The sequence below is a fragment of the Humulus lupulus genome, chromosome 4 (assembly GCF_963169125.1).
Source record: "Humulus lupulus chromosome 4, drHumLupu1.1, whole genome shotgun sequence".
Lineage (NCBI taxonomy): Eukaryota > Viridiplantae > Streptophyta > Magnoliopsida > Rosales > Cannabaceae > Humulus > Humulus lupulus.
In genome coordinates this window covers 208,171,887-208,197,733 of record NC_084796.1, presented here as the reverse complement: position 1 = coordinate 208,197,733, position 25,847 = coordinate 208,171,887, and the positions used below count along the sequence as shown (strand labels likewise).

The following is a 25,847-nucleotide window of genomic DNA, read 5'->3' as shown; positions in this document are numbered from 1 at the left end:
ACTCGTGGGGACCATATAGTCAAGGAAGATCAAGCGGGCCTATTTTTATTAAAGCATGTTATTTTAAAACTTTATTTAAATGTTGCTCATTTTTGTGTTACAGACAATTATTTTATTTTTGTAAAACCATGGATCCATGTATTTATTTTTTTCTAGTTTTTATTCAATAAAAGATCAATATTTATGAATTATGATTCAACACTGCGTTCTCGGCAATCTATGAGAAATTAGGGCGTTACACATAACTCATGTGTGTAAATTAAGAAAATTAATTTAATATATTATCCTAATTAATTATATAAATATAATAAAATCCCTGTGGGGTAAAATTATTATATCTATATAATTAGTCACAATTTATCTCCATTATGTGATCCTTTCAAATTAATATATAACTTTATATAATTAAAGATGATGTGGCTACTCCCCAATTATTTAAAATTATATGGTTCACTAGACATTATGTTTTAGGATCTATGAAGACCTAAGAACAATTTCGTTATAACGTAATAGGCAATCACAGAGAGTATTGCTCCTATTGTGGTCGTCCGAAGATCATTAAAAACCGTTCTAAATTGAGCATTTGTCTCAGTTATGTCAACCACAAAATTGTTTATGTATTATTCATAATTTTATTCACCCTAAATATTTTATGAATATTAATGTGAATGTTTTATGAATATCAATGTGCTAAATATTATTCAATCTATCTTAATGTTTGACTATAATATAAATATATCTATGACAATAATGGAATATACAACATATTTAAAATCATAAAGTCATACATATAATTATAATAAAAATAAAATTTGCATGAATAATAACAAAATAATCATGCAAATTAGCATAATTATTCATATGTAGGAAAATAAATACAATAACTCCATACATACACTTGGCAGAAAAATTCATGCTAAATAAGACAATAAAATCATTTATTGATTTAGTGAATTAATAAAATAATTGCACAAACTTAATTGTAAAATAAAAATGTAATTACATTCTTAAAATAGCACAATTACTTAATATTGCATGAATAATGGAAATATATCATACAATAAATACACCAAAAACAAGTAATTGCACATTTGAATTAATTTCCAAATATATAATATACCAAAATTATATGTTTTAATTAAATTGGAAAAAAATGAAATTTATTGTCTAAATAAGCATTAAAATCAAGAAAATAATAAAATTCAAAAAATAAATTAAAAAAAAAGTAATTTTCAGAATTTTTCTTCAATTTCTTTTTTAAATTCTGCCATGGGAAAAACGACATGTCGTTTTCCCCCTATATTGTGTCGTATGACCCGTCAAACGACGGGTTATTTTTCTTCAGCAATGACCGAAAACGACATGTCGTTTTGGTCATCTCCTTCAGCCAACCGGGTCGTTTTGACCTGTTTTTCTGCAAGTGGGTCACGCGACTCGGTTTTAAAACCCAGTCGGAAAAATGCATTCCGACAACCAAAAAACTCGTTTCAAAGCCCCGATTACATGAAAATGAATAGATTAAGAGATCCATGATATTAGATTGATTAAACAACAACTAAAAATCTGGTTTTAATTCTTAAAAAAACTTTGAGCCATTACGTGTTTAAGAGAATTTCGAATGCTTCCAAGGGTTATACAAATTTGCTTTTAATGCATATAATATTTAAGAAACATAAGATAAAGGATATATAATAGCATTAAAAATGAAAATAAAAATAAAAACGAATTTGAATTTAAGAACCAAATTTTGAAGCATGTATTGGCCAAACTCAACTTTTGTCACATATTTATGCTATAGTTGTAATGCACAAAAATATGTTAGAAATTGATAAACTAAAACAACCCTAACAACAATATGCAGTAAAACAATCCAAACAAAATTTTTTAATCATTGGCAATATAAACATACACGAATACATATGTATATATGCATACAAAAAATAACAAGGCAGAGATAAACTTGGCTCTGATACCAAATGTTAGATTAAATGAAATATAGGCATATGAACAATTCTATACATGTAGGCAGAATTGATATATAGATTGAACATATACGAAGAGAGGATCGAATATATGTACCTCCAGCCATTGCTATTGATAATATCGATTTGCAACTCTAGATCTACAAAAGAAAAGAAGAGAAATTAGAACAAGTACACGAGCTTTCAAGTTCTCACTAACTCTGATAGATGGAGTTACTAAAAGATAGAATAATGAGTAGCGAGCTTGGGGACCGGTACTCTATATTTATAGAGTGAGACATTCCATCAGAGTCTCAGCCACATATTGAGATATTCTTTCAATTAGTTGGGATATGTAAAATCGGATAACAAACAAAATTTGGTAATAAATAATGTTAACCATTAATTAGAATATTTGTCAATAAATAAAATATTTACTTTGATATATTAAATCAATTTAAATTAATTAGTTGTAACAAATTGATTTTATATACCATATAAATAAATATTCTAACAAATTGTCGATGACTGACATGTTTAATTATGGAGTTCTATTATTGAGTTCTTCTACATTCTATTAAACTTGTTGTGCTTTCATGACATTGTCGTTATTTAACATAAAGTAATGATATGTGCACCCAAAATATGCACCAAAATATTACACACAGTGATGTGTCACTGTTTTTTAAAATAATGGGTCCCAGTTTTAATAAATGTGATTGGTTATGGCAAACTGCCACATAATATTTGAGTGTATATTTTGAGTGCACGTATCATTACTATTTAACATAATGTTGTTTTGTAATTATGCAACTCTTTTTGAGTTGATTTCACACTTTTGTAATGTACCAACTAATTCTAGTATTCTCTCGACTACCTATAATTAACAAAATAATAATATGTGCACTTAAAATATCCAACCAAAGAATACAAATAGTACCACAATTTTTTAAAATAGTAAATAAAGTTAAAGTGTCATTGCTCTTATAAATAATAAAAGTCATGTCAATTTATAAATAAACAATCCCATGTGGCCATGATCTCAAATCATCCACAATGTATGTGACGCATATTTTAAATCCATCCAATAAAAACCCGCCACGTGGACTTATATTGATCAAGTAGTTGAAAGTCCAACCCCATCCTTTGTTTCTAACTTCCATTTTACCTGTCCGACGAACCGTTGTTTATATTCCATACAAAAAAAATTTGCTAAACAAACAAACAAGCATTTCTCAAGAAATCCTGGAATCAGCCATGGAGAAGTGTTTCAATCCCGAAACCCAAATCTACTCATCGCATCGACCTCCCGTTAACTTTCCCACCGATCCCAAACTCTCGTTGACCTCCTTCCTCTTCCGATCCTCCGCTTCATACCCTAACAGAACCGCTCTAATCGATGCCGATTCCGGTCAAACCCTAACCTTCCTCAAACTCAAAACCCAAGTCTCCAAGCTCGCCCACTCCTTGGTTCAGCTCAACATCAAGAAAAACGACGTTGTTCTAATCTTCGCCCCGAATTCGATTCACTTCCCGGTTTGCTTCTTCTCCATAGCGGCTCTCGGCGCCATCACCACCACCTGTAACCCATCCTACACCTTCACAGAGCTCTCCAACCAAGCCAAGGACTGTAACCCCACTCTCGTCATAACCGTCCCGGAACTATGGGAGAAGGCGAGAAAACTAAATCTTCCGGCGATCATTCTACCTTCTCCATCGAATTCGAAACTAAGCTCCAAATCTGAATTCTGGTTCTTCTCCGATTTGACCAGAAAATCGGACCGATTCTCAGAGCTGCCGATAAGTGATGTCAGACAATCAGACGTTGCGGCGCTTCTGTACTCGTCGGGGACGACGGGGAAGAGCAAAGGAGTGGTCCTGAGCCATAAGAACTTCATTACGACGTCGTTAATGGTGACTTCGGATCAGGATCGGTACGGAGATCCACAAAACATTTGTATGTGTTTCTTGCCGATGTTTCATATATTTGGGCTCTCGGTGATCGCGTATTCGCAGCTGCGGCGAGGGAACGGTGTCGTTTCGATGGGGAAGTTTGAGTTGGAGGGTGCGTTGAGGGCGGTGGAGATGTACAGAGTGACGCATTTGTTTGTGGTTCCGCCAGTCATGATCGCTTTAGCGAAAGAGAGTGTTGTCGTAAGGAGATACGACTTGTCGTCTGTGAAGGAGATTCTGAGTGGGGCTGCTCCGTTGGGGAAAAATGTCATGGAACAATGCGCTCGGAATGTTCCTGGTGCTGCCATTATTCAGGTTTTATTTCATAAAAACTCATATCATACGCTTCTAAAATCATCATTTTTTAAACAATAGTATTTATTAAAGAGCAATAACGTTAAATAAAAAAATATATGATACAATAATTAATATATAAATATTATATTAAGGGGTTACATTGTATCATATATATATATTATTGTTACAGTATATATTTATTTTTTTCAATATATAAAAATATATATACTACAAAACTAAATATATAAATATAAATAATGTTAAATATCAATATAAATTTGATAAACTCAAAAAGAAAAAAAAATATATATATAACTATTTGGCAAAATTGAGAATTTATACCAGAGACCATAAAAAAATTTTAAATTGTTAAATAAAAAATTTGAAAAACACAAATTATAATAAAATAGAAAAATCATATATTGTTAATTCAAGGAAGTCACATTTATTAATTCTAGGAAGTCACGTCACTTTTTTATAACTCTCATCTAAATAAATATACAGATAGATAGATTACAAATCATTATATAGATTATAAATCAAAATGAATGAATGGTAGTTTATTTATAGCCTAAAAGTATAACACCCACAATAATTTATAAATTATGTGGGACTATAATAATTTTTTAAATTGTTAATTAATTTATTTGTTAAATAAAAAAATTAAAAAAACTACAAGAGAAAATAAATAAATCATTTATTATTAATTTTAAAAAGTTACGTCACCATCATATAACTCTCCTATATATAAATATTAGATACTAGATACTTTATATAAGTATTAGATATAGATATATAGATAGATATATATTAGTCTCATTAGCTTGGAGGAATGTAAATTAACCTCAAAATTCGTATATATAAGTGGATAGTTTGCATATACTTTGCATATTAAGTCAATTAACCTCAAAATTCGTATATATAAGTGTAACCGTAATACACAATCTAATAGGGGCATTATATTAATATAAATTTGTGATGAAAATTAGTAAGTAGTTTATAAAATTGCGCTTAAGTTATAAAATCATTTTTTTACGACAAAAATTATTAAGTAGTTTAAAAAGTTGCACTTAAGTCGCTAATTATTATTTTGCAACAAAAATTAGTTGTAACTTTAAATGTTACACTTAAGTTACTGAATAATTTTTTTGGTGCAAAAAATCATATTTTACACATATTTTGACTCCATTAAAATTAATTAATAAAAATTCAAATAAATATATATTTCTAATTTTGAAAATATTATTTGAAATCTAATTTTAAAATAATTTTTTATGTTAGTTTTTTTAAATTATTTTTTATTTAAAGAACAGATTTCAAATAATTTTTCAAAGTTAGAAATATATATTTTTAGGAATTTATTAATTAATTAAAATTGAGTCAAAATAGGTGCAAAATATGATTTTTGCACCAAAAAAAACTACTCAGTAATTTAAATGCAACATTTCATATTACTTACGGACACAAAAAATTAAAACAAAAGAATAAATGAATTAAAGTAAAAGTTCTAAAAGAAATTATAAAAACAAGATAAAATAAAATAATTGAAAATAACACAGAAAATAAATTAAAAATGAACTAATATAAAAAATTGAGGAAAAATATTTAGAATAAAATTTTAAAAATATTTTAATTTAATTTTTTTGGTGTCTATATAGATAATTGGGGTGTAAATATCATCCTCTAATCTAATAATATTTACACATATAAATATACAAATTTAAAATTTATTTAAATTCCATTAATATATTTATTTAATTTGTAAAAAAAATTGTATATTATTTATCCTTAACTAAAAATGATTAAATTATATCATTGTTTAATTGTATTTATAAAATTTAAGACTTATAAGTTAGTATATCTAATTTCTAATATAATTAAAACTTTAATTTCTTTAATTTAAATTAAGTCTCTGTAATATCTAAAAATTTATAACAATGCAAATGATAAAAAAAAATAAAAAAATATAACAGTAAATTTATTGTAATTTTTCATAAATTTATATTTGAGATTGTATTCAATTTTGTATTTATCCAACAATTTAAATTTATAATAAAAGACCTTGATTTTTAATGTTTAATAAATAAAGTACATAAATTTATTTATTTTTTATAAAAAAAAATATACAATATATTCAAACCTAATATAGAAAATATAGAAGGTAGTCATAACTCCCCTAAAATTTGTAGTTGACTATTATTAATAGCTGATACATAAATGGGTAGGATAAGAGATTAGAGATTCTGGATCTTATTATCCGACTTCTTCTTGATTAAGATATATTTATAATTAAATATATTGGAATTTTGTTAGGTACTGTAAGTGCGTTTTCTATTTTTAGTACTTGAAGAAATTATAACTCAATTTTTTTTACATGATGGTGTACATTATAATTATAACAGACTTCTCACCAATTTTTTTAAAATTCGAAATAATTTACAGTTTCGAAATCAGAATTCAAATAATCAGTTGCACGCGTGTCTGATTTTTTTTATATGCGTTAAAAATAGACTATTTGAATTCTGATTTCAGTATTGTAAATTATTCGAAATTTTTCAAAAAATGGTAGAATGCCTATTATAACTATCATGTACGTTGTTATATAAAACAAATTATATTATAATTTCTCCAAGTACCAAAAATAAAAAATATTCATATGGTAAGGGCGGAAGTAAACCCCTACCTAAGTTAGCTCCCTAAGTATAACATATATTTACATATTTTTAATACACAAAAATAAATAATTAATTTAGAAAATGGGTACACATATAAACACTTAAATTTATATTAATATATACTGTGTATCATAAATTATACGAATTATATCATTAAATTTAACGTTTGTATATATATAGATCATATGTTATGTTAATTCTGGTCACTCATATTATTTTGAATTTTTCTTTTAATTATTATATCTGATTAGGATAGAGTTACTTGGAGATATCTTATACCCGCTAGCTAACATATACACGTGTCTTACTAATACTTGTTTAAAATACTAATGGAGGATAGAGTATGATAGTACATATATTTAAAAAAACATATATAGAATAGAATTGTAGAATATCTATCTATTAATTTCTTTGTTAATTTAAACTTTAATTATATTTAAATATTAACTTTTTAGAAAGTAATTTTGACATATTAAAAAGTAAATGATTGAATAAATATAGCATATAACTTGTCACGTGTTTTGCCTTTATTAGTAGGAGTGTATTTTTTTTTTGGAAGAGGAGAAATTATAACTATTTTTTGTATAGTATTTATAACAAATATTTTATTAATTTTTGAGAAATTTTAAATAATTTATAATATAAAAAATAAGATTTAAAATAGTTGAACGCATATAAAAAAGATACATATGCAGTTTGATTTTATTTTTAACATCATAAATTATATGAAATTTTTCAAAAACTAATAAGAAGTCTACAATACACTATCATATAAAAAAAATTGGGGCTATAATTTCTCTATGCATTGAATCCCTACCCACATTTTCTATTAATTTTCTTTTATATATAAAACATTTACCAACTTTTTTTTAAAAAAAAAATACCTACACATTAATATATCATATATTTATATATTTTTAGTTTAAATATTATATATGGTGTATTTTAATTTTAAATCAAATACATTTTTTTAATAAATACTATAAATTTCAATTAAATAACATATTAAGAAGCATAACGTTACGAACTTAAAAATTCAATTTGACCAAATTTTAATTATATATCTTTAAAAGATTTATAAATGTATATTATTTAATTTAATTAACAGTTTTAACTTAGATACTTGAAATCCAACACAAAGTTCCATTTGTTAGTTATCTAACCATCAACTATAATATCCTTTAAAAAAAAACCTTAACTTTAAAGGTATATACACTTTTGATTATTTGTTTTTTTCTATTATCTGTTTGGATTTTGTGTTATAAAATATTCATTTTTAGACATTATATTTTGTAAAATAGTTCAAATAGACCCCTAAACTCAATTTTGATGAAGAAAAAAATGAATAAAATAACACAAATGTTAAGCAGAATGAATTTATTTTTGTTCTGAATTGTTAGTTTGGTGAATTATTTGTGATTTCAGTTAAAAAATTTTGATCAAAATTGGATTTAGGGTTATATTTGAACAATTTTACAAAATATAGGGTCCAAAAAGTAATTTGTTAAAACACAAGGTCCAAACAAGTAATGAGACAAACTATATTATCAAAAAAAAAGTATAAATCCTTACTTTAATGTAAAAAAAAAAAGCAGAAAGGGTAGACTAGTGGTAAACTACATACAAGGCATGTTCCATTAGATTTTTTTGGGAATTATTTTTTGAGAAGTTAAAAGTTAAAGCAAAAGTTTAGCCATTACCCCATAATATCCCCCATTTGTATACATAATAGTTGTTACACCCAGATTTCGAGACTTGAGGTTGTAACCTCGAAAGCTGGATCCGTCAGGGGTGAGTTCGAGATGGTCAAAATCCATGCTCGTAACCTAGATATCGAACCTTCAAAGCAGGTGGCAACCTCGAAGATGGGCGGCCTCGAAGTTCTTGCAAGCTCGAAAGACAAAACATCAGAGTACGTCCATTGTCAGATGACCTCGGATCAAGTGGCCCGAGCTTGGCATGAGTGTGAGCTCGGGGTAAGGCAGCCTCGGTGGTACTTACCCTCTCCGAACTGATTTCGGGAAAACAAGACAACTTGTACTTCGCTCAGAGACTTAGACGGACATGATGCTGATTGCTGATCTTGAACGGCTTAATAGGTCACTTGAAGAGACACAGTTCATGCATTCAAGAGATATTACTGTTGTAACTTCCCTACAATAAAAGGGATATTTATTAATCGGTTACACGCCCCCTGGTCTTCAGGAGACGTTTCCTTGTATATAGGAGTTACAGGCTTTAAAGCCATTAAATTTATTAATATACAAGATAACTTCCCAGAAACGTGTGGGATAGTATTCTGAGACTTCCTCTATAAATAGAGAAGTCATGTACCTTTGTAAATGATTGAAATTTTGTGATCTTGAGAGAAACTTTGGAGAATTCATCCCTGAAGGATTTCTAGAAATTTCCTAAGTTTTAATAACAAAGACTCGTGGACTAGGCAGAGTTAACTGCTGAACCACGTAAAAAACTCTCCTTGTGTTTATTGTGTTTTTCTGGCCATAATTCTTTACTGTTTACGTGCTCTACATTTTAAGTTGACGAAAAACGGCGTCAACAGTTTGGTGCTTTCATTGAGAGTCTTAAGCAGTGCGATCCCTGAACATTTATGGCCGCAAACGATCAAAACATTCCTGAAGAAAACTATCCAAGACGCCCTGGGAAGCAGCCAATGGTAAACCCAGATACTGAAGAGAGAAGCGAGTCCTCCAATTCTCGGGGACCTCCAGCACCTCCAGCCCCAAGGGATGAGGATATGTACTACAATCCTGAACGATACGTCCCCATTGTGGAACTTAAAAATCGACAGCTAAAAAAACAATTGGTTGAAGCCAATAAGCGGAATGAGGAGTTGGCTAGGTTAGCCGCAGAGGCTCAGGCGGCTCAGCCCCCACCCCCGCGTGAGAACCAAGCCCCTCCTCCGAGGGACGTGCATGTTCCTCCCGCAGGCCTCGTGGGCGTCATCGAAAAAATGTTTCCACGAGGAGGCCAGAGCAACCTCCGGCACCAGCAGAGCAATCCGCTCCCTCAAGACCCCGAAGAAGTACCCGAGCTAGGGCTCCGATTAATTCAACTGCGGAGGTACCAGCGGGAGCTGGGAATAACCAAGCCCCTACAGAGGCTCGAACTCAAATCCCTAGTAACACGCAGAATGCAACCGACCCGTCTTGGGCAAACTCCGGACTGTCTAGGCCTCGAAATGGGTGGCAGCCATCCTCACCCATACGTTTCCCTCCATCGCCTATAAGATACCCTTCACCACCTCGCAGGAATGCTCAACCAGTTCGAGATGATGAAGAAAGACGTGCGGGAAGGAGGCAAGGCAGCAGAGAAGTCTTCAGGGAGCGGAGAGGCGCCCAATCTACAAGAAGTCAAATATCCCGGTCTCGCACTGTAGAGACGAGGCAGCATGAAAGAGACCCATCTCGAAATAATCATGCGACTAGTCTTACCAGTGACGACTCAAGAGATACTAGATCAGTCAGTATGTATGATCGAGGTCGAAAGAATATTGGGAACCACAGAAACCGCTCCGACTTGCGGGAACACTTGAATCAGAATTGGGGTAATGTTAACCCGTCTTACCCGGACCTGAGGGATCGCCTAAATGGGCGTAAAGATCCCCTGCGGAGGCGCGAGCTTGGAATTGTGATCAATGATATCCAATTTCAAGCAAGGCCCCTCGCGGACCCTGTCCAAGAAAGAATTGATCAGTTGGAAAAAGCCTTCAGACTTTTGCAAAATGAGCGAGGTCGGAGTTGGAATGAGGATTCTGACGAGGAGCTCGAACCGTTCGCTCCCCATATTTCTAACACTCTATTTCCTCAAGGATTTCAGATCCCTCATGTCCCAACTTTTGAGGGAAAATCCGACCCATACAGCCATCTGAGTACATTCAATACCATAATGAGAGCAAGTAACGTGGGTTACGAGCTCAAATGCATGTTATTTCCAGCATCGCTTACGGGGCCAGCCAAAAGCTGGTTCGAGAAATATAAGAGACATTCAATCACTTCTTGGGATCAGCTATCAAAGGATTTCAAGAAGCAGTTCAGAGCCATGATGGGGGTTAGACCTGAGGCATCAACTCTGCCAACGTTCGGCAACAGCAAGGCGAGACATTGAAAAGTTACCTTACGAGGTTTAACTTGGAAGTTGGCTGGGCTCGAAATGTGGATGACAGCGGTCATCTAATGGTTGTCCAAGCTGGAGTAATGCCAGGAAGTCCTCTCTGGGACGATATGCAGAGAAAACCGGTGAGGTCCCTAACCGAGTTTAATAAGCAAGCTCAGAGGTTTGTCAATGTAGAGAAGGCGAGGTCGACACTGAATATGACCTCTCAGCCCGTAACTACAACGATAAACGTAAACTCTGCCTCAACCTCGGCGGACCCACCAGCCTCAAAGCCTACTGTGGAAAACCCTTCCAAGAGAAAGAAGAATGAATGGAGTAACCCCGAGGCCGAAGGGGGAAAGATATTTCTCTGTATACAAAGTGTACACCAAGCTCAACGAGTCTCGGGAGAATATATACCTGGCTAATGAAAACCAGGCCCCTTTCAAGCGTCCAGACCCCATGAGAAATCAGAAGTCCAAGAGGAACTCCAGCAAATATTGTTGATTTCACAGAGACACCGGGCACACTACTGATGAGTGTCAACAGTTGAAAGACGAGATCGAAGGATTGATCTCGAGAGGTTATTTCAGACAGTGTGTCAAAAACCAGAATACTAATCAGGCGTCCACAAGCCAAAGGGCAGCTGTGCCACAACCTACACAAAACAATAATTCCCAAGCCAGAGAAGAAGATAGACCCCCTCCAATTGATGGAGAAGACGTGATAACCATCTCGGATGGGCCTCATCTCGCAGGTATGGACAGGAATGCCCAAAAATGATATGTGAACGAGCTAAAGACTAGGGACGAGTCTCCTTATGAACCCGAACCTAGAGCTCCAAAATGCCAAAAAGTTGAGTCTCAACCGATTACCTTTACTGAGGACGATGCGTCCCATGTTCAGTTCCCCCACAATGACCCACTGGTCATCACTCTCCAGCTCGCGAACAAGAGAGTTCATCGAGTTCTCATTGATAATGGGAGCTCCGTGAACATCCTCTATAAGGCCACCCTAGAAAAGATGGGACTCGCGCTTCGAGACCTAAAAGCGTGTGCAACAACTTTGTACGACTTTTCAGGAGAGGGGATTGCCTGTATGGGGTCCATCGAACTCCCAGTAACCTTGGGAGACTACCCGGTCTCGGTGACCAAGATGATGGAGTTCGTAGTAGTGGACCTGCTATCAGCCTACAACGTGCTGCTCGGGAGACCCGCCCTGGTAAGGCTGGGGGCAGTCTCGTCTGTAAGGCATCTGGCCACCAAGTTCCCAACTTCTAGTGGCATCGGGACACTGAAGGGAGATCAGTTAGCCGGAAGGGAATGTTATAGCATTTTCGTAAGAGGAAAGAAACAGGAGAGCGAACAAACACTCGTCGTTATTCAGAATAAGGACGAGACGATCTTGGAGATAGACGAAGAGATCGACCCAAGAGTGGAGGAAAGAGCTAACCTCGAGCCATTAGAAGAGCTCGAGAGTGTCAGGCTCGAAGAGTCAGATCCATCGAGAACGGTAAAGGTCGGGAAACATCTATGCGAAGAAACTAAATAGCAATTAATTTGCTTTCTGAAGAGAAACCAGGATGTCTTCGCATGGTCACATTCGGACATGGTGGTAATAAGTCCAAATATTGCTAGCCATGCGTTAAATATCGATAAAAGCTTCCCACCGAAGCAACAAAATCGAAGACAGCTGGACGACGATAGAAAGAAGGCACTGAAAGAGGAAGTTGACAGGTTAAAAGCAAACCGATTAATTAGGGATGCTTTTTACCCCGATTGGGTAACCAATCCGGTACTGGTTCCGAAGTCCAATGGGATGTGGTGAACCTGCATCGACTATTCAGACCTCAATAAGGCCTGTCCAAAGGACTGCTTTCCCTTACCGCGGATTGACCAGCTCGTGGATGCCATGGCAGGGCATGGACTGATGTCATTCATGGATGCCTATTCTGGATATAACCAGATTGCCATGCATTCCCCTGACCAGGAACATACGAGCTTCATAATGGACAAAGGGATATATTGTTATAATATCATGCCATTCGGGCTCAAAAATGCTGGGGCCACACACCAGCGGCTCGTGAACATGATGTTTTCGAAGCAAATAGGGAACAACGTGGAAGTTTATGTTGACGACATGTTAATCAAGTCCCAACTTAACGATAACCATGTTGATGATCTCGAAGAATGCTTTGCCGTGCTCCGGAAGTATAACATGAAGCTTAACCCTCATAAATGCTCCTTTGGGGTATCTTCAGGAAAAATCCTGGGTTTCATTGTAAACGCTCGTGGAATAGAAGCTAACCCAGACAAGATCCAGGCCCTGATCGACATGCCCTCACCTCGAAGACACAAAGATGTCCAAAGTTTGACCGGCAGGATGGCGGCACTAAGTAGGTTTATCTAGAAAATCTACAGACCGTTGTCTTCCGTTTTTCAACCTATTGAGGGGAGGCAAGAAATTTGAATGGACGGAATAGTGCGAGTTAGCCTTCCAGGAGCTTAAAAAGCACCTCGCAAAACCCCCCATCTTATCAAAACCTGTTACGGGAGAAGTGCTATATTTGTATCTCGCCACTACCGAGCACGCCATAAAGTGCAGTGCTCATGCGAGAGGAAGAAAAGGTGCAAAGGCCCGTATATTACGTCAGTAAAAGATTACTGGGGGCAGAGTCGAGATACCCCTTGATGGAAAAGCTAGCTCTCAGCCTAATTCATTCATCTCGAAAACTTCGACCCTACTTTCAGGCGCACCTCATCCATGTATTAACTGATCAACCACTAAGACAAGTCTTGTCTAAGCCAGAAGCTTCAAGTCAACTTCTTAAATGGGCGGTTGAACTCAGGCAATTCGAGATCACCTACCACCCAAGGACGACCATCAGGGCACAAGCCTTGGCAGACTTTATAGTGAAATGTACTGGCATGACCAACGATGAAGTTATAACCCCGGCCCACGAGCTGTGGAAACTTTACGTCGATGGGTCATCTAATGAAAATGGATCGGGGGCAGGAGTCATTTTGATCACTCCCGCAGGAAGCAGATTCCATTCTGCCTTAAGATTCGACTTCAACGCATCAAATAACGAGGCCGAATACGAGGCATTACTGGCGGGACTTCGTATAGCCAAGGAGCTCAATGCTAAAGCAATACATTGTTACAGTGACTCCCAGCTAGTAGTTAACCAAATTTTGGAAGAAAACCAGGCTCGTGGCATGAAAATGGCAGCTTACTTAGAAAAGGCAAAGTCAGCGTTGGAACATTTCGAGTTTTACGCGATCGAACAGGTCCCCTGAGAACAAAACTCGAATGCAGATGCCTTAGCTTGGCTCGCTACTTCCACCGAGAATGATGAGCTAAATGTTGTGCCAATTGAACATCTCTCGGCACCTAGTATTAATGAGCCAGAGCTAGAAGACGTGTGTATGATCGACTCCGAGCCTACCTGGATGACCCCAATAGTTGAATATCTCGAGACCGACATCCTTCCAAAAGATCGGAACCAGGCTTGAAAGTTGATGTATCAAATCCCCCGTTACACCATCATGGATGGCAGGCTGTATAGAAGGGGATATTCCATGCCATTACTTCGGTGTGTGACTCCACCCGAAGCCAAGAAAATCATTGAAGAAATTCATGAAGGGTTCTGTGGAGACCATACTGGGGGGCATAGCCTGTCCAAGAAAATCATACGCCAAGGTTATTTCTGGCCTACCATCAAGTTGGACTCTTTCGAGTACGTAAAGAAGTGTGATAAGTGCCAGCAATTCGCCACAATTCCTCGAGCTCCACCATCCGAGCTGACCATGATGACCTCCCCATGGCCATTTGCGGTATGGGGAATCGACCTCATAGGCTCTCTCCCAACTGGCAAGGGCGGAGTGAAGTATGCTGTAGTTTCCGTAGACTACTTCACGAAGTGGACGGAAACAGAGCCATAAGCAACTATAACCTCCAAAAAAGTCCTTGACTTTGTAGTAAAGAACATTATATGTCGATATGGGATGCCGAGGAAAATTGTATCCGACAACGGAACCCAGTTCGATAGCGATTTGTTCACCAACTTTTGCGAAAAAAATGGAATAATAAAGAGTTTTTCGTCAGTAGCTTATCCCCATGCGAAAGGCCAGGTCGAAGCTGTAAACAAAACTCTCAAGAGTTCGCTGAAGAAAAAGTTGGAAGAAGCAAAAGGGCGATGGCCCGAAGAATTACCCCAAGTTCTATGGGGATATAGGACTATGGCCCGAACATCAACATGACATACCCCGTTCTCTCTGGCATACAGTTGTGAGGCTATGTTGCCAGTTGAGGTTGAAATTCCTACAATTCAAACCCACGCTTATGACCAAGACTCGAACCACACTCAGCTCGAGGAAACCTTAGACCTGATCGAAGAAAGAAGAAACGAAGCTCAGCTAAGAAACGCTGCATACCAACAGCGAGCTACCAGGTACTTCAATAAGAGAGTTCAGGATCGAAAATTCGGTGTGGGAGATTTGGTGCTAAGGCGTGTATTTTTGGCAACGCGAGATCCAGCAGCTGGTGTGCTCGGGCCAAATTGGGAAGGACCCTACCAGATAGAGTCAGTCATCCGACCCGGTGTCTACAAGTTAGCAAGACTGGATGGGAGCCTAGTACCGCAAGCATGGAATGGCGAACACCTAAGACCTTACTATCAATAGTGTAGGAAGGATGTTGCCTGTAACCATGCTTGTTTATCTATACTGTTTTGCCTACTTTTGGATTTTATCAAATAAAGATTTATTTCATCTAATATGGTTTATTTTTGCAATCTCTCTTAATCTAATAACCTATGGTCACATTCATAGGATATTAAGGGGGCATCATTACTATATATAAATACCACCAGCTTGAAAAATAAAGTAACATATATGAAATACATACAAGTGTTTGGAGATAACCAAATGCGCGAGCTAAGATAGTTTGGATATAACCGAATTATTAAAAACATACAAGTGTTTGGATATAACCAAATGCGCGAGCTAAGATAAGTTGAATATAACCGAATTATCAAAAACATACAAGTGTTTGGATATAACCAAATGCGCGAGCTAAGATAATTTGGATATAACCAAATTATAAAAAACATACAAGTGTTTGGATGTAACCAGATGCGCGAGCTTAGATAGTTTGGACGTAACCAAATTATCAAAAGATAAAAATGTTTGGATGTAACCAAATATGCGAACTAGATTAAAAATATAAGTGTATGGATTACAAACCAAACACGACCTTAATAGGTTTGGAGCAAACCAGCTAAAACTAATTGACGATAAGTTGGAGCATAAACCCACTTCGAGTTAAGTCGAGATCGAGGCTGGAGGATCTTATAAAACAATAGTTTCGAACTCATAACCTCGGAGAGATAACCGAGGACGAGAAAAAAGTAACTAAAAAATAAGATATAACTAAACCGCTTGCATTACACACCATACAAGTACTTTCGGGTTCATGGTTAAAGTAATATCCGACCTTGACAAATAACGAGATCGGAAGCGGATAATTCGAGCAAACTGTGCGTGAATGCATTGAACCTCGAGCCTAAATCCAAACTATGTTTGTGCGAATAAACAAGCATACACGATTCTTTAATATAAAATGTGCAAAATATTTCAAATCAAGAAATGTAAAGCATATATATTAAAAGAATGCCAAAAAGAAAAAGAAATTGTATCAGCCCTACGGGCATAAATTAAAACAATTACAAAAATAAAGGGACGCAGCCCCAAAGTGAAATTTATGAAGGAGCAGTCTCCTTGCCCTTCTCAGCACCAGCAGCACTAGACCCTCTAGAACGAATAGCATGACTATCCTTCTGAGCAGTCTCCCGAGCAGCCCGAGCAGCCTCCTCTGGGTCAAGCCGAGCTTGCCATTTGGCCACAAATCCTTCCTCGAAAGAGCCCAGGAAGCTGGTATCAAGGTCAGCGTTGCTAGCCCAGATCTTGTACATGGCTTGATCAACCGCCTTGTCTTTCTTCTCTTTGTACTCGGTAAGGAGGTGAGCTTTTTCACTCTCGATTATCTCGAAAGTGGCAGCCTTCTCTTCCTCGAGCTTGGCATTAGCTTTCTCCAGCTCCGCAAGCCGAGCATTCGCCTTTTCAAGCTCTGTCTTCGAGTCCTTGAGCTCATCAGCCATTTTAAGCTGGAGATTCCTCGAATCCTGGGCCAAAGACATGCTCGAGTGCACCTCATTGGTCAGCTTATAATTAAGCTGGGCCGAGACGACAAGAGCCTGAAACACAACGAGATTGAATTAGAACATAAGCCAAGGCACATAAGCAATAAAAAGTAAGTTGCGAAAATTACCGCAGCAGTAAGCTCAATACTCTTATCATAAAGAGTATTGCAGTCTCGAGCCTTATTCATAAACTCCCAATGCTCAGCATCGAATCCCGTAAGACCCTGACCCACCCGAGAGAGGATATCTGAGCCAATTACAGCTCCGTGGGCCCCGGCGGCACTATCAAGCACGAACTCATCAACTTGAGGTTAGGCCGACGGTAAGAGTGACTTGGAGGTTGAGGGTTTTTTCAGGGGTGGGTCGAGTGCTGGAGGAATTGTAGCTGGAGGAAGCGCGACAGATGCGGCCGAGACGGATGCGTCGACCTGGGCAGTCAGGTCCTCAGCTTTGCTCGCAGTAGTTGGAGCTGGTGGAGTCTTCTCAGTGCGCTTGAGGATTTTGGAGGGTCGGTCTGACCTCGCGAGCCTCTTGGGCGCTTACTCTTTTGAGCCCCCTCGCCACTGTAGAGCACGACATCAAGTTCAGAGTCCATAGCACCTGCACAGTTGCAATCAAGATTTAGCATGGTGCTAACAAACGTAGAAGATATAAGAAAAAAACAAGTGGAGAAAAACCTAACTGGAACTCTCCTCCGAGCTTGAGCTCGGAGACCATGAAATTCCCCCATCTTCGGAAGAGGCGGGGGGAGTACCTTCCCTATAGGTGGACGTCAACCTCGAAAGGTCCCTATAGTCGCTGGTCCCATATTGGACGGCTATTCCGTTCCATACCTCGTTCAGGCTACACATAGTGTCGTATTTCCTGAGCCAGCTATCGAACCTATGAACCTGTTCATCTACCCAAGTCCATACATAAAAATGGTCCCTATCGTCCTCGCACAATACTAACCTATCGGGTTTGTGTTTTAATAGGGTGGGGGACCACATTTTCGAGCTTAGGATGACTGTACCTTGATCATCCGAGCTCGAGCTCGAGGCTTCATTGTTGGCCTCGTTCCCTGATTGCGGGCTCCTTTGGCGAACTGGAGGCAAGGGCCTCACCTCTCTCCTTGGGGGGAGGATGCATGTGGGCAAAGGCACGAGCTCCCAGCGGTCATATTTTTTATTGGACCAATCCGAGGTGGACTAGCCATTTCCCAAGAGCCCGCAAGCTCGGAGCTTACCTTCATGCAAAAGGTATGAGAGGGATCTCCTGCCATAAGGGAGTTGGAGCAGAGTCTCTCTATGTTCCTTCATCTCGTCAGTAAGAGTAGGACGATGATAGTTGGCTGGAAAATAAAATACATTTCAACTAAGTACGGGCCTATAGACAAAAGTCCGAGCACAAAAAAGAAGGAGGTTGGGATACTTACGAATCCGTCTGAACGAGTAGTATCGAGACGGAGATAGGCCATCTGTCCAGAAGAAGGCCTTCTTAAAGTCGGGAGGATGGTTGGGAAGATCCTCAACCATCTTTTTCTCCTTGGGGTAGCTTGAGAGATAATAGGAGCCATCTCATCCCCGAGCTCAGGAGGGATTGCTTTTCAAACAGAAAAGATACAGGATCTCCTCTGGCGATGGTCCTTCCCACTTCAGCTCGTGGTATAGCGACCTCAGGGCAGACATAACCCTGTAAGAATTAGTGTTGAGTTGGAATGGAGCCAACCCAACGAAGTCTGTGAAGTCCTTGAAGAAAGACTTCAAAGGCAGTATCGCTCCTGCCTTCATGTGCTCCTGGCTCCAAGCTGTGTATCTCAGCTTGTTGTCAAGATTTCTATCTCCTGGAGCGCGGCAGCTTCGCTCGTGGGAGGTAGGGGCTCGACACCTTAGTGAGCCTGATAATCTTATACCATGAAAGGCCAGGATATCGTTTATCTGACCTAGTGAGGTAACCGAGCTCCAATAATGCTCGGCCTCGAAAATTTCCCTCCTCGGCTGTGAGGTAGAGGGCTCCCCCATTAGTGAGAATCGAAGATCTCCCGGGTTGTACGCGACTGTCACTTTCAGCCTGGGATCAAGGGGGATCGGTTTGGGCCCTGAGTCAGATTCCGGATAAAGAGCCTCTCGAAGGATTTTTCTCTTCTTCTCTATGACCTCGACAATTTGATGACAATAATAAGATCGGGTTTCTTCTTGTTCGCGAGCTAGCTCGTGTTCACGAATCAGACGCTGGTTCCGGGTAAACAACAACTCCGAGCTCGGAGTTTTTGACGAATATGGGATGGCAAGCAACGACCCCCACTGTCTTTCCAGATTCTGTGACATCTAGCAAGAAAGAAAAAATGGTGAGGGCCATGCATGCAAGGAATCTAGAATAACGATCTTGGTGGGTCAAGCTCGAAAATGCCTAGATACAAGATGAGTTCGATCCTGGAGACCCGATTAAGTGTCACGACGTGTACTTCACGAAAAAGGGAGGGAAGTGGGTCTAATTTTTGAGAATCCTGAAATATCAGGAAAAAAGGTGGTGGTTATTCAAAAATGGTATTTTTGAGTATCGCGCATTCTTTAAAATCAAGATTTTGTACCCGATATCTTGGTGTGCAAGATATGTCCTCCAAAATTTGAAAACCCAGAAAAAAGACCATATTTGGGTCTTCCTACATTTGAACTGGATTCAAAACCAGTAATGGGGAACCTAAACTAATATCCATCGATCAAAGTATCCTAGTATATCAAACTAAAGAATAAACCAGCACATTCCCAGAAATGTAAAAGCAACAAAGGCAGAAACTGGCGTAAAGAAAAAAGAAGATATGCATAAAAGTTAAGGTCAGATACTTACACACTAAAGATGGTGGTTGCAGAGAAATAGATGACTGAAGAAGAGGCTGCAGGTATGATCTCACGGTCTCGAACAAGCTGGCAGTCCTTTGTTTCTTTGGCCGAGAGAACATGTAACACCAAACACTTTCTGGGCTTGCCTCTGGGTTTCTCCTCTTTTTTTTTTCTTCTGGTAAACGTGAAAATGAGAGGAAGAGGACGACTGAAGTCTTATATATAGGCTATCAGAAATTTTAATAGAAGGAGTAATCTGGGCCATTGGCCAGATTCCGTATCAAATCCAACGGTCAGGGATAGGAGACAAGATGGTGCCGTAAAGGTGGCAGGCGAACGATCGTGGGCTGATTACCGAGGCACTCGAGTACCTTGAATAAGCAATACTCAACTGACGCGTGCCCACACTCGAGTATGTGTGACGGTGCAGTTCCCAAAGAAAATAGTTCAAAAGTTTCCTTCTCATAGGATTCGAACAAATACTTTTGAGGGGGCAAAATGTTACACCCAGATTTCGAGACTTGAGGTTGTAACCTCGAAAGCTGGATCCTTCAGGGGTGAGTTCGAGATGGTCAAAATACATGCTCGTAACCTAGATACTGAACCTTCAAAGCAGGTGGCAACCTCGAAGATGGGCGGCCTCGAAGTTCTTGCAAGCTTGAAAGACAGAACATCAGAGTACGTCCATTGTCAGATGACCTCGGATCAAGTGGCCCGAGCTTGGCATGAGTGTGAGCTCGGGGTAAGGCAGCCTCGGTGGTACTTACCCTCTCCGAACTGATTTCGGGAAAACAAGACAACTTGTACTTCGCTCAGAGACTTAGACGGACATGATGCTGATTGCTGATCTCGAACGGCTTAATAGGTCACTTGAAGAGACACAGTTCATGCATTCAAGAGATATTACTGTTGTAACTTCCCTACAATAAAAGGGATATTTATTAATCGGTTACACGCCCCCTGGTCTTTAGGAGACGTTTCCTTGTATATAGGAGTTACAGGCTTTAAAGCCATTAAATTTATTAATATACAAGATAACTTCCCAGAAACGTGTGGGATAGTATTCTGAGACTTCCTCTATAAATAGAGAAGTCATGTACCTTTGTAAATGACCGAAATTTTGTGATCTTGAGAGAAACTTTGGAGAATTCATCCCTGAAAGATTTCTAGAAATTTCCTAAGTTTTAATAACAAAGACTCGTGGACTAGGCAGAGTTAACTGCTGAACCACGTAAAATACTCTCCTTGTTTTATTGTGTTTTTCTGGCCATAATTCTTTACTGTTTACGTGCTCTATATTTTAAGTTGATGAAAAACAGCGTCAACAATAGTAGATGTATATATTATTTATTTATATATATATATAAAGCATATTATATTATATATGTATATTTGTTATAGTTATTTTTGTAAAATCCAATAATAATTAAAAAAAAACATGAAAGGGAACTAGTTTATATGCATAAAGAAAAAAAATTCAACACCTCCCTCCACATACTAAAGATATATTTGGTAGAAAGGACGAAGAGTATGATGGATGGAGAGTTTAAAAATGATTATGATAGGTGAAGATAATAGTAACTCTTCGTTATGTTGTTTGTTATTGGAGTGAAGTTGGAAGGGTGGAGAAGATATTAATTAGGGACATTTTTTTTTCATACTCTAAAAAATACACATAAATAATATATATTTTAAATATTTAAATAAAAAATATATATATAAAAACTCATTAAAATAAGAGTTTTTTTCTAAAAAATTATACATTATTTTTTTTAGAAAATCATGAAAACAATATAAAATAAAATTATTGAAATTAACAAAAAAAAAAAAAAGAAATTAAGAATGTCAAAACAATAATGAGAAAAAGTATTAGAAATGATTTTAAAAATTAATTTTTTTCAATTAATAGGGTGTCTACATATATATATTTTTGGGGTGCAAATATAATGCCCATATTATCATATTATACTTTTTTAACATAAATATTTGTTACTTTTGAAAAAGGATAATTTTACGGTATTTAACATATTTTGATTGTCATTTGATTGGATTCTAATAGTTTGGAGGAAAACATTCTCATTCCATCTCTCCTCTCTCCTGTATATATTTAACATATATTAAAATTGATTTACAACTTTCTCTTTTTCCAATTATATTAATACTATAAATAAATAAAGTGTCTTAACATAACTTGTAGAACATACATGGAAAAGGAAATTGGGAATAATAGATTTTTTTTCCTCCTCTACCCCCTCTTCATTTATCCTTCTTTTCTCTCAACCAAACATAGTGTAAGGGGCTTAACTTTTTAATTTTTTTTTTCAATTTTGTTTTTCGAGATATCATATTTTGTTTTGTTATAACTTTTGGGCTTGGCTCTTCGTTTATGCCAAAATTAATATAAATGCAAAAAATGAACAAAACCAATTTAACATAAAATCTTAAAAGAAAAAACTATTAAACCAATTTTAGATAACACATTTTTTATATATAACAAAAGAAATATATATATATATATATAAATGTATATATTGTTCATGCCAATTAATATATAAAAAGAACTAAATTTAAAAAAAAAAAAACTTTACAAAATAGTCCATATAACATTACATTGGTGGAATTTGGCAGGGTTATGGAATGACAGAAACTTGTGGAATAATTTCTATAGAGGACAGTAAGAAAGGGTGTCGATTTTCAGGTTCAACTGGCATGCTTGCACCTGGAATTGAATCCCAGATTATGGACACTAAAAGATGGAACCCTCTTCCACCAAATCAAGAGGGAGAGATTTGGCTTCGAGGACCTAATATGATGCAAGGTTATTCTGTTTCCCCCCTTAGTTTAGCATTACGCCATTTGGGTTATTTGATAAAATAGATATTTTTATTGTCATTTTGCAAAATAATTTGTTAAAAAATATATATACAAAATAGTATTTTGGACACATTAATCTACACACTGTCAATACCTACATGACAAGGTGGTGAGTGTATCATAAACACTAAAAAAATCTTAAAAAAAAAGTAAACTACTAATATTATAAAATGATATTAAAAAAATATCTATTTTTACTTCATTATTCTATTTTTTTTCCTTAAATAATATAGTAATTACTAATTAGTGATCAAAATGATGTAATGCTAAAATGGATATGACTTGTTTCAGGCTACCTAAACAATCTAGAGGCAACAAAATCAACCATAGATGAACAGGGTTGGGTGAAAACAGGAGATATTGGATACTTCGATGAAGAAGGACAACTATTTGTTGTGGATAGACTTAAAGAGCTCATCAAATGTTATGGTTTTCAGGTATTTATATATACATATATATATATATATATAAATATATATATCATTAGTCATTGGTATTTTTCTAAATTAGTGTTTGAACATATATAATAATAAAACCTAATTTGAGAGAATTTTCATAGGTGGCTCCAGCTGAGCTTGAAGCTTTGTTACTTTCCCACCCTGAAATATTAGACGCTGTGGTGATTCCGTAAGTTAGTAATATGAAGAAAACTATTTTGTTTCAACTTTATAAGAAAACAAAGCTTACTTATAATATAATTGTAAGTACTAACTTTCCACTTTCAGATTCCCTGATGAGAAAGCTGGTGAAGTCCCTATTGCAAATGTTGTTCGCTCACCCAATAGCTCTCTATCAGAAGAAGATGTTCAAAGATTTATTGAGAAACAGGTACATAAAATATACACTACTACCAAAATTACACTAGCTCACATATAACTATTAAGACGTCCGTTCAAAATCCACATCTAAATAAATATATATATATATATATTATCTTGTGTTAAAATATTGTGAAATGCTAAAGAGCACCTTAGATAGCTATTAGTGCAAATAATTATCATACCCACTACTAAATTACACCAATGTTAATATACCCCAACAGCCTTGGGTACCTTATAACAATGCTCAAAAATATAAAATATTTGTTTTTATGTAACCGACCTCTTATGTGTCACGTACATTTTTTTTACTATCATAGTATGTTGATATCTATAAAAATGAAGGTATCATGATTATTTTTTCATCCTACGTTGACCTTTGAAGACCCGAATTGTAACGTGTCAAATAAGATATTTATACTACTATAGTACATCAATTTCTATGAAAATCAACCAATCTTGATTATTGTTCTACCCTACTTTGGTTTTTGAAGAACCGAAAATGTGATGTAAGCTATCTAAGAACAGTTTTGTGGTTGTGGTGAAATTTTTTGAGCAACTTCTAGTGATTTATAATTATATATGAGGAAGCCATTAATATATATGAGTTATGTTTTGGTTCAATTCATAGTTACATGATTTCGTTTTTCTCTCCCTCCACAGGTTGCCCCATTCAAAAAATTGAGGAGAGTAACTTTTGTAAGCAGTGTACTCAAGTCACCAGCAGGAAAGATTTTGAGGAGAGAACTCATTCAGAAAGTCCGATCCAAGATATGAAACTTGGGCCATTTCATTGGGCTTATGATTCCTTTGACACTTGGGCCATAATCACCACTTTGAGATCCCATTACTCTCATTGATTCTCTATAGGGCATAGCATACTATATGCTTTTGACATTTAATCCAATTTTTAAAAAAAAAAAAAAAGTTAAATAAGAACTATGAAGTACTATTGATCTATTATGGTATATTGTTCATAGAGAATAATTTTCTACGAAGTCATTGATTAGTGTGGACTCCATGATCGTATAATGTTTGATAAATGTTTCTTTTCTTTTCTTTTTTTAGTTGCTTATTTAAGTAATTGAGATGACATCTTCTAAAACATGAAAACTGTCATAATTGTGTGGAAGAAAACTTTTACAATCATAAAAAAGAAAAAGCATTTTACATATGAAAACGAAGAAGAGTGGAGGAAGCATGCAAGTAGTAGAAGAAGAAGCCGAAAGAAAGATGCATTACATTTGCATGGCATGAAAAATGTGTCGTTTTGTTAGTACTAGTGAGTAGTGAGTGTTGAGTGTTGTAAGCACTTTAGCAAGCACAAGAACAAAAACCAAAAACATTTTGCATTATATAGTCTGACATCTGACAATAAAACAATAATGGATACTCTGTCATTATCCAACCTAGCACAACCTCTCTTCTATTCTCTCATTACATTTTTCTTAATTCTGAAAATGGAATCTTCTTATTCACAATTCTCATTGCATACATATATAGGGGAATTCTCCAGTACGGACTTCACTTTAAACCCTATTAGTAGGGCTCTCAGTTTTCTCGATCCGTAAACAGTTTTCGGCGCGATTTATTTTATGACCATGTATATTGTAACTATTTAGAGCATCCTGCAAATTTTCAGAAAACTCCAAATAGTTTACAGTACCGAAAACTAAGTTCAAACATGTTGTTGAACGCGTAACTAATTTTTTTTATTCGAGTGGAAAGCAACATGTTTGAACCTAGTTTTCGGTACTGTAAACTATTCGGAATTTTCTGAAAATTTGCAGGATGCTCTAAATAGCTACAATATACACGGTCATAAAAAAAAATCGCGCCGAAAACTGATAACGGGTCGAGAAACACTAAAAACCCCACTGGTAGGGCTTAAAGTGAAGCCCCTATAGAAAAATTGTCTCATATATATATATATATATATTCTTTTATAGGGGCTTCACTTTAAGTCCTGCCGGTGGGGCTTTTAGTGTTTCTCGACCCGTGAATAGTTTTCGACATGATTTTTTTAATGACTGTGCATATTGTAGCTATTTAGAGCATCCTGCAAATTTTTAGAAAATTCCGAATAGTTTACAGTACCGAAAACTAGGTTCAAACATGTTGTTTTCCACGCA

General features: G+C 36.3%; 1 protein-coding gene across 1 annotated transcript; it reads left to right on the top strand.

Annotated features, from left to right (window-relative positions):
- The first annotated feature begins 3,140 nt into the window (after positions 1-3,140).
- LOC133831153 (probable CoA ligase CCL10) lies at positions 3,141-24,769 on the top strand. Its single transcript, XM_062261348.1, has 6 exons — positions 3,141-4,229; positions 22,652-22,841; positions 23,189-23,334; positions 23,457-23,524; positions 23,623-23,725; positions 24,379-24,769. Exons 1-6 carry the CDS (start codon positions 3,219-3,221, stop codon positions 24,490-24,492), a joined length of 1,632 nt encoding a protein of 543 aa, XP_062117332.1. The 5' UTR covers positions 3,141-3,218; the 3' UTR covers positions 24,493-24,769.
- Positions 24,770-25,847: the final 1,078 nt, after the last annotated feature.